At 41.2% G+C, this 10,842-nt stretch overlaps 1 protein-coding gene across 2 annotated transcripts in view; it reads right to left on the bottom strand.

Annotated features, from left to right (window-relative positions):
* Nucleotides 1–640: 640 nt before the first annotated feature.
* LOC138947327 (origin recognition complex subunit 2-like) overlaps nucleotides 641–10,842 on the bottom strand; it is a 35,976-nt gene continuing 25,774 nt past the window's right edge. For both annotated transcript variants that reach the window (XM_070318773.1, XM_070318772.1), the window contains 4 exons: nucleotides 6,075–6,218; nucleotides 4,413–4,646; nucleotides 3,285–3,403; nucleotides 641–2,423 (listed from right to left, as the gene is read on the bottom strand). In XM_070318773.1, the coding sequence (XP_070174874.1) occupies nucleotides 2,343–2,423; nucleotides 3,285–3,403; nucleotides 4,413–4,646; nucleotides 6,075–6,218 (578 nt within the window). In that variant the 3' untranslated portion in view covers nucleotides 641–2,342. The remainder of the gene's footprint in view (nucleotides 2,424–3,284; nucleotides 3,404–4,412; nucleotides 4,647–6,074; nucleotides 6,219–10,842) is intronic.

Genomic DNA, 10,842 nt, shown 5'->3' with positions numbered 1-10,842 from the left:
TTTGTTGTGGTGAAAATTTGACGATGGTCTGTCCGTACATTGGAGGTATGACCTGCTGTTGGGACCGAAAATGAATGTCCGCGTCCACGTTTTGCAGGTGTCCGTTTAAGGGGGGGGGGGGGGGGGGCAATGCGCAAATATAGAAGGAAAACACTCCCTGCCGAGCAAATGTGTCCGTACATGTCAGGTGTCCGCTCACGCCGGGGGCCGTACATTGCAGGGACTGCATGCTGTACTTGTTCATTGCAATTTTTAGCCCTCTTTGCTGTTCATTGTTCTATTTACTTTAAGTTGTTTAACATTCTTCTGTATGAAAAATCCTTCTGTAGTTTACTTATGCAGAACCTGGGTTTGCGCCGAATTTAATGTCCCGTATTGGCTCGGCATGAGGGTACCAGTGCAAAATATTATTCCACTATTCTTTAAAAATCTGTACTTCGTTTGCTTTTACCAAATACTTGTGCAGCACCTAACCAGTAAATCGTTCTTCTTTTGAAGAAAGTAGGGACTACGCCCAGTGTAATGAAATAAATTGAAGTCTAAAAAATGGGGTAGCCAATAAAATACATGTATGATGTATGACACATGAGGTCAGGTAAAATAACAACACACACACACACACACACACAAGTCGAAGACATCAACTTTATTGCGGTAATTTATTTGGCATCTGCATGCCATCACCATCAAATACAGGATATTCGCAGAAGTCAAGATCCACTTTTCAGTGTCACACCATCACTATCAAATAGAGGCAGGATATTTAGCACAAGTAAAGATCAACTAGCAAGTTTTCACACCAGATATGTAGTATGCTCATTATTGTAATAATGTAGAATTGTTGCACCAGCAAAAAACAAAAAAAAACAAAAAAACATACACACACACACACAAACACAGACACACAAAAACAAACGCACACACACGCTGATCTTTAGTTAAAAGTCTTCATTCCTGAGGCGATAAATTTATGCTTTGAGACTCGCAACACACAATCAATTCTTACTGCTAGAACACTGTCATTCAAATTGGTCCAACCTGGTACACAATACTCTTTGTAAATTATTTAAATCTCGAGAAAAATCTGCCCTAAATCAAAGCTGGTCTGCTTCTGTACTTTACCAAACACCAAAAGTTTGTTTGTTTGTTTATTTGTTGCTTAACGTCCAGCCGACTACGCAGAGCCATATCAGGACGAGGAAGGGGGGGATGAAGGGGGCCACTTGTCAAGCGATTCCTGTTTACAAATGCACTAACCCATTACTTGTGTCCCAGCAGGCTTTAGTAAAACTAAATTAATACCTACTGGAAGATTACCAGTTTCCAGTATGTTAAAATAGGCTTAACCTATCTACTGCTGGACTTACATCAGAACACTAACAGATTAAACTATACATGAATCGCGAGACAAGCGGCAAGAGAAGAGATTTTTGGAAAAAATACAGGTGAATGAGCAAGAAGGCAGAAAAAAGAAAAGAATTCATGAAGAAAAAGAGAGCATGACAGGAAAGAGGAACCAAAAATCTACCTAACAGCAAACTAGAAAGCTCCTGCGGTTCCAAAAACAGGAGGGGCCTTTAATTTCATAACCGCAGTGCCCCACTGCGGGAAACACCAAAAGTACTCAGCAAAATTGTACTTGTTTTTTTTTAGAAGAAAAACACTTCTATACACATAAAACATTTTCCTGCAATCGAGATAAGACTACTACAGCTGCTCTTTCAAACTACCACACAGCCAAAAATACTAGCGCACAATCAGGCATTTTTTGCGGAGATTACTCAGGGATTTAAATTTGATATGGATGAGTTGCGCCCCTCACCCTGCATAAACAGGAAACACGAGGTCGACCAGTTAAAACAATAATCGCAGCGAATAACCAAGTCAGATATGTATTTTATGTAGTATCCGCTCGATATGACCCCATTTCTTTTGAAAATATACACATTGGAGTTTACGATTTGTCCCGGCGATGCCAGATCGCTTGCTCCGAGTGATAGCCGGCAACATGTTTTGCCTGATGTCACACGAGTTTCACTTGAGGTAAAAGTCACGGTAGTGTGGGAAACTGACAGGTATGCTTAGTGATCGCTGCAGGCCATCAAATGAATCATGGCTCTGATGTGCAGGTTTTTGAACGAAAAGGGCATCACATCGATTTGACACTGCATAATATACACATCGTCGTCAGTTATTCTCTGCGATTGTGGTCTTAACAGGTCGACCATGCGTTTCCTGTTTTAACGAGGTAAGGGGCGCAACTCTTCCACAATGCTTGCAAATCTTGACAGTTATTTCCAAAAATTGTCTATTCAGTCAAAGGTCAAACAGAAAGACTGCAATCATTTCTCTCCTTGCTCCAGGAACTCTTTCAGGGCTGGCGATTCGATGGGTATCATCAGATGTTCCACTCCGTCATAATTCTGGGGACATAGAAAGACATCAATTAGAAAGAGTGTTTCAAATTCTGCCAAAATATGAACGGATTAGGATTTAAAAAAAGAGAGCAAGTTCAACAATGAAAGCCAATTTACAGACTGAAGTTGTAGTCGAAAGCAAAGACAACATGGACTAAAATCCCATTGTCTTTTATCAGAAGTTCCGTAGGTCTCCATGTCTTCTTCAACCCTTTTTCTGGCGCCTGGTTGCAGTAACAGATTGAACAGAGCATGCCCAGCAGTAACAGATTGAACAGAGCATGCCCAGCAGTAACAGATTGAACAGAGCATGCCCAGCAGTAACAGATTGAACAGAGCATGCCCAGCAGTAACAGATTGAACAGAGCATGCCCAGCAGTAACAGATTGAACAGAGCATGCCCAGCAGTAACAGATTGAACAGAGCATGCCCAGCAGTAACAGATTGAACAGAGCATGCCCAGCAGTAACAGATTGAACAGAGCATGCCCAGCAGTAACAGATTGAACAGAGCATGCCCAGCAGTAACAAATTGAACAGAGCATGCCCAGCAGTAACAGATTGAACAGAGCATGCCCAGCAGTAACAGATTGAACAGAGCATGCCCAGCAGTAACAGATTGAACAGAGCATGCCCAGAAAACAAATTCAGTTCACAAACACTTGTACTGATAACCAACTCTACCTAAGAGATCTACCCATGCAGCTGATGGTCATAAAGCAGTGCTTCTGCTCTGCACCCCCCCCCCCCCCCATGTCCGCGTGTGTGTGAATGTGTACATCAGTTTGTGTGTGTGTGTGTTTGAGAGAGAGAGAGACACACCCCCCTCCACAATCTGGCGCAAAAACAAGAGTTGTTAAAAGTGTACCTTCTTGGCACGAATCAGCTTGTGATCCATGAACTCCACCAGCTGAGCTCTAAGAGTCTGGTCACTGTTAACAAGGAAGCTCTCCCGACATTTCACATACAGATCCTGGAACGACATGCCTGCACAAACCAACAATCAACTAGTCTTCAAATCCCATTGCAGATGAGTACATTTGAACAAAAATGCTAGGGGCGGGGATGTAGCTCAGTCGGTAGCGCGCTGGATTTGTATCCAGTTGGCCACTGTCGGCGTGAGTTCGTCCCCACGTTCGGCGAGAGATTTATTTCTCAGAGTCAACTTTGTGTGCAGACTCTCCTCGGTGTCCGAACACCCCCGTGTGTACATGCAAGCAAAAGACCAAGTGCGCACGAAAAAGATCCTGTAATCCATGTCAGAGTTCGGTGGGTTATAGAAACACGAAAATACCCAGCATGCTTCCTCCGAAAGCGGCGTATGGCTGCCTAAATGGCGGGGTAAAAAACGGTCATACATGTAAAATTCCACTCGTGCAAAAAACACGAGTACGTGGGAGTTTCAGCCCACGAACGAAGAAGAAGAACAAAAATGCTGAAGTATCACACACACGTGTATACAGCCCAAACACACTGTATGCAGCTCACAGACAAAAAACCATGAACATACACAGAGTGTGAAAGACCATAATTGTGTGTATGTGTGTGTTTGAGGGGCCACCTAGGGCTTTGATTCAATGACTGTAAACATTTTAATCTTGCATAAGTCTGTTCCACTTTGTTATAGAAGTGGTTAACATTCTCACCAACTTTCCAAGGAAGAAAGAATTGTCGGCTGAATCAAATTTTAATCATGAAATTCCCTTCATCACAAATCATATTTGCACACATCCCTATGCATGCAAGTGTACATGCACGCACGCACGCACGCACGCACACACACACACACACACGCACACACGCACACACGCGCTCACACATACACACATACACACACACACACACACACACACACACACACACACACACACACACACACACACACACACACACACACACACACACACAGCTGTCTCTCCTTGTCTCAAAGCAAACAGTTCACTTCAATTTTATTTTATTTGATTCACCGGGCATCACACCAAGCAATCAAACTCACCAACGAAAGATGAGTTGTCAGCGTTGTCGAGCTGGTACTGGGCGAGCAGCTCGAAGATTTTGCGAGCGTTGGGCGTGAGACTGCGCATGACGTGGGCCAGTGATCGCAGTGCCAGTCCCCCGGATTGCTGAACCAGAAGGGAGTTTTCGTACGACGTCTCGGCCAGGTACTGTGTGTAGGTGGTCACATCTTGCCACACCCAGCGAAATCGGCTGCACTTGGCCTGATCCCAAACTGCACGTAAAACACAGACAAAAACCTGATTTCATCCCAAGCTGCAAGTTAAACACAGACAAAAACATGATTTCATCCCAAGCTGCAAGTTAAACACAGACAAAAACATGATTTCATCCCAAGCTGCAAGTTAAACACAGACAAAAACATGGTTTCATTTCAAACTGCACGTAAAACACAGAAAATTAACATGATTTCATCCCAAACTGCATGTAAAACACAGAAAATTAACATGATTTCATCCCAAACTGAAAGTTAAACACAGACAAAAAACATGATTTCTACTTTCTAGAGCACACTGTCACATACACACAGGGGATTGATTTCCTTTCCTCCATTTTGCCCTCTTCTACAAATTACCGTTGTGAACACAACCGGGTCAATTTCATGTAATCAAATGTAACAGTCCGAAATAGGAATACTACATTCTGGAAATGCATTCACAAGTAACGGTTGAATTCTGTTTTCTTCGTTTTATCCTCTCCAAGCCCAAATGATTGGGGGTAAAACAAAATCAAAAGTACATGAACAACAAGTCGCGTAAGGCGAAATTAATACATTTAGTCAAGCTGTGGAACTCACAGAATGAAACTGAACGCACTGCATTTTTTCACACGGACCGTAGTCTGCCGCTTGTGCATAACGGAGTGAAACTGACGAGCCTGTTTAGCGCGGTAGGGGTTTTGCTGTGCTGCATAGCACGCTTTTCTGTACCTCTCTTCGTTTTAACTTTCTGAGCGTGTTTTTAATCCAAACATATATCTATATGTTTTTGGAATCAGGAACCAACAAGGAATAAGATAACATTGTTTTTAAATCGATTTCGGAAATTTAATTTTGATCATAATTTTTATATTTTTAATTTTTAGAGCTTGTTTTTAATCCAAATATAACATATTTATATGTTTTTGGAATCAGGAAATGATGTAGAATAAGATGAACGTAAATTTGGATCGTTTTATATAAAAAAAAAATTATTACAATTTTCAGATTTTTAATGACCAAAGTCATTAATTAATTTTTAAGCCATCAAGCTGAAATGCAATACCGAAGTCCGGCCTTTGTCGAAGATTGCTTTACAAAAATTTCAATCAATTTAATTGAAAAATGAGAGTGTGACAATGCCGCCTCAACTTTTACAAAAAGCCGGATATGACGTCATCAAAAGTATTTATCGAAAAAAAGAAAAAAACGTCCGGGGATATCATTCCCAGGAACTCTCATGTCAAATTTCATAAAGATCGGTCCAGTAGTTTGGTCTGAATCGCTCTACACACACACACACACGCACAGACAGACAGACAGACAGACACACACACACACATACACCACGACCCTCGTCTCGATTCCCCCTCTATGTTAAAACATTTAGTCAAAACTTGACTAAATGTAAAAAAGAGAAAGATCAAGCCTAGCAGCCTAACTTACTGAGTGGAGCATTAATGTGATCCACGGAAGCCATGATGTGAAATCCCTGTATCTGACTCAGCATACTCAGCACGTTCTGAGTCTTCTCTCCTCGCAGCATGGCTCCATCAATATTGTGCACCACAAGGTAGAAATCTTCATACTCTGCGTAACAGACATAACACAATATCAACCAACATAGCAACTGATTGTAAATCACCTATATTACCCAGCATTGTCCTCAAAATGACACGACCTTGGATAACAAAGTTGAAGTCAAACAACTAATACAGTGGAACCCCCATCTTCAGACCCCCCAATTTAAAGACTTCCTCTATTTCAAGACCTTGTTTTCTCAGACTTTCTGTTCATAAGGCCAAAAAAAAACCAAAAAAGTCTGTTTACGGTAACCCGACCGACCCTATTTTTTTCGCGCGACCCTAGACTTTTTTTTTGGCATTTGGGGGAGAAAAAAAAAAAAATCTTTAGTTTTTTTGCAAAATAACGTAAAAATGTTTTTTTGGAAAAAAAAAAAAAAAAAAATCCCGACCTACCGACCCTATTTTTTTGGCATATGTTACCGTAAACAGACCTATTTTTGGGGGGGGCCTAACCTCTGTAAATTTACCCCCATTTAAAGAAATGATTTTTTCAGATTTTTGGATGTCTTAAGGTGTTACGAGTGTGTTCGGGTTGCGGTTCTTGCTTATGTTTATACTCACTGAGTTACTTCCCTTGGATCTGGATCTGGATCTGGATAACCCGCCTGGGTTGGTGGTGTTACGAGTGTGTTCAAGTTGCGGTTCTTCCTAATGTTTTCACTCACTGAGTTACTTGCCTTGATTGAGAGGGCGTATACGCACGGTCTAGTGTGCATTCGACAGGGGGTGCCCAATATGCACGGCTAGAACTAAGATACTTCTTGATTTCAGTAAATAGTTTCATTACATGTCAACTAGTTTGTTTTTAAATGATTTTTTAGAGATCGCCAAATGGTATTGTGTGAATAACATCATTCGGTCGATTGTACGCACGGCGCCGTGCTTCTAGTAGCTCTCAGTCCATTCCCTTCTTTCCGGTATGGAAGCAGACGTGTTTCTGGCGAAAGAATCGGCGTTTTCAACTCGCCATATCTTCATATTCATTCGGACCGGAACAACGAAATATATCTTTCTTGTAAAAAATATCCCGAGCCTTGCGACTCTGGTAGTCATTTTGTTACGCGAAGCGGCCTTTGGTAGGTACGACAGTTTTAGTCACCCAAGTAAATATATCTACAACGCACGTGGACGAGTTTTTCAATGGCGTATTTGAAGTCTGTGAATGTTGTGATTACAAATCATTTCGGGGCACCCCTCAGTCTATACGTACAGACAAACAAATTGCATGGAACGAAAGTTGAGAGGCTGGACTGTAAGTTGTTGTTTTGACTTCTGCACATCTCGCAGGTCTTTTATGCAAAACAGACTCAAAATTGCATTTTTCACGCAAGTGTAGATGACGAGACTATCGAAGGAATGGAATACACTTGCCTACAGATATAATAGACAGATACTGTCTATTTATATCTATGACTTACCTTAGCCCATATGTTAGAAGAAAGAACATACTTTGCTCTTTTGAATGATGTATCATATGATTTGGCACTGTACACGGGATTTTAGACCTGCCCCCGAAGTGATTTTTCCATAAACCCGTCAAAAAGCTCACTCTGTTTTGGCCGTAAAAAGCGCCCAAATGCAGTAAATTTCTAACCTGTTTCGTGTGTGAAGGAGTACATCTCAGCGATGCCATTGCCTTGCAACCTCAAAGAAATATATTTTAATAACCCGCTAAATGAAAGTTTTTTGGTGTGAAATAAAAGCCGGAGATTTGCTTCGTTTCTTTGCTGCGACACAAAACCAAAACCAACTATAGATCTGCGGTGACATTATGAGTTCGTTTTCGACATTGCAGTGAAGTTGCGTGGATCTTCGACGATTCCCGTTCGGTTTAATGTGGATGGAGCTTTGATTGAATGTAACTGCTTTGAAAAGTTATAACATGAGTCCTTGGGATCGATGTTTTTCGGTAAACTTCTTCGTATCCTTGACTTTACTTTTGACATGAACAGATCCAGATCGGCTGGGGCTGTTGATCGCCTACACAGATCTATATGAAGTTGACTCGACACGGCGAACCGCCGAATCCGTGCCCTCTCGTCGGTCCTACCCCCAAATCCCTTACCAGCCTCAGACCCCACCTCACCATTCTAACCTCACTGGCGCACTATGTGTGATTATCCCTTCCTCATGTGTGTGTGTGTGTGTGTGTGTGTGTGTGTGTGTGTTGTTTGTTGTGTGAGTGCGTGCAGGCGGGCGTGTGTGTGCCCGTGTGTCTTTGTGTCTGTGCATGTCGTCTTGAGTGCGAGAAAGCGAAGTTTTGAGAAATAGTGACAGATAAATCACGGACCTACATTCTAATGGATGGCTGGCTTTGGATCTTGGTCACTTTAGCGGGAATATCGGTCAACTTCGAAACCTGAGGACCAGCCACTTCGGGTTCCCATTTCAGAGTAATGAGATTGCTGGGGCCGTAGAATGTTTCATCCAGTTTTGTCCTTTTTTCCAAAAATTGATATTACTTATTAGTCGGAAGAAACAAGCACACGTGTGGTGGGGGTATTTCCCGGCGAGTTTTCAGTGTTGTTGTTGTTGTTGTTGCGAAGCGAAGCGGCTTCCCAGTGCGGAAGGCAGGCAGTTTGTGCATCAAACAGTGTTGGATGAGTGAGTGATGAGGGTGAATGAGTTAGTTAAACTGTGACTGAATATCTATTGATTGATTGATATTAAAGTGAACATTACGGGGGGGGGGGGGGGGGGGGGGTGTAGAAATGCACCATTGTGCACTCGCCTTGATGTAAGGAACACTACTGCAGTCTCAAACAGCTTCAAAGTGGGTTAGACATGCTCTTGATAAAGACTGAGGCAAAATGTGCCAAATCACACATTGTCTTGTTAGAAGGAAAAATCTTCATTGAAATTGGATCGGGGGGGGGGGGGGTGGGGGGGTGGGCAGGGGTTGGCAGGGGGTATCGGTGCACTAAAGGCACCAAGTGTTTGGGTGTTTGTGTTTGTATTGCGATTCAGAGAAAACTACTATACAGATTTTTATGAAACGCTGCACACTTCTCCCTACCACCTGACCTACTGGGCTCCCAAATGAATGTTTTCATCAATTTTTGTCAGTCAAGATATGGGGATGGGGGTGGTGCGGGGATAATTGTGGAGTAAGCAATAAGGAAACACGTTATGGTTTTCTTAGGTATTGCAACGGTATATAGTGAAGTTAGCTGTGTTCAAATTTGTTTATGATCTGTGGAGCCAATTTTGTGTTACAGCGTTTTTGAGTGATAATTGTTGTGTACGCTCTCGCCAATCCTGGATAATTTTCGGCATGCACATTGATAATTACCGTATTATAATAAAGTAATACTCTCCATTCTTTTAACTACACAAAGTAATGTTTTATTGATCTTTTCTAAAGATAAAAATGTCAGTTACGATGACGTTACGAATTACAGTGTTTTCTGTAAGGTCATATGTGTCCACCCGGTACCCCCCAAAACTGACAAAACTCTTATAAAAAAAAATGAATAAGAAAACAAAGTTTTTTGTCTGTCTGCAGTTGTGGACATATAGCTTAGAGAAACATGTGCTCAAAATGTGTAATGGATTTCACGTGCGATTTTTTTTCTTGGGTTGAGGAGAGGGGGTGGGGTGTGTGTGGTGTGCGATTCATAGAAATTTACTGAACAGATCTTCATTTTTTTTAAATAAGTTTTTACTACTAAAGGAGTGATAATTTTATGTGTACGCGCTCGAGAAACCTCTATCATTTTCTGAAAATGCACGTTGATAAGTACCGTTTTATGATAAAGTTATACTCTCCATTCATTTATATACACAAACTAATGTTTCATTTATTATTTGTAGAGCTAAATATGTCAGTTGGGATCATGTTAAGAATCGCAGTGTTTTTCGCAAAATCGTACTTGACAACCCCCGGTAAAAAAATTCTAAAAAAAAAATTAATACGTCGACCACCTTTTTTCTTTGCACAGATGTGTCCATATTACTTAGAGGAACCTGTGCACAAAATGTGTAATGTTTCTGACGAGCGAATTTTTTTAAATACGTTTTTACTACTAAAGGAGTGATAATTTTATGTGTACGCCCTCGAGAAACCTCGATTATTTTCTGAAAATGCACGTTGATAAGTACCGTTTTATGATAAAGTTATACTCTCCATTCATTTATATACACAAACTAATGTTTCATTTATTATTTGTAGAGCTACATATGTCAGTTGGGATCATGTTAAGAATCGCAGTGTTTTTCGCAAAATCGTACTTGACAACCCCCAGTAAAAAAATTCTAAAAAAAAGTTAATACGTCAACCTCTTTTTTTCTTTGCACAGATGTGTCCATATTGCTTAGAGGAACCTGTGCACAAAATCTGTAATGTTTCTTTCACGCGATTTGAACACACAAGTAACCCCTTGAGAATCGCAGTGTTTTTCGCAAAATCGTACTTGACAACCCCCGGTAAAAAAATTCTAAAAAAAAAATTAATACGTCGACCCCCTTTTTTCTTTGCACAGATGTGTCCATATTGCTTAGAGGAACCTGTGCACAAAATGTGTAATGTTTCTCACACGCGAATTTTTTTTAAATACGTTTTTACTACTAAAGGAGTGATAATTTTATGTGTACGCCCTCGATAAACCTCGATCATTTTCTGAAAATGC

This window comes from Littorina saxatilis, linkage group LG14 (genome assembly GCF_037325665.1).
Source record: "Littorina saxatilis isolate snail1 linkage group LG14, US_GU_Lsax_2.0, whole genome shotgun sequence".
In the NCBI taxonomy this organism is placed as follows: domain Eukaryota; kingdom Metazoa; phylum Mollusca; class Gastropoda; order Littorinimorpha; family Littorinidae; genus Littorina; species Littorina saxatilis.
Note: the sequence above shows the minus strand (reverse complement) of the source record. Positions and strands in the feature narration are given on the sequence as shown.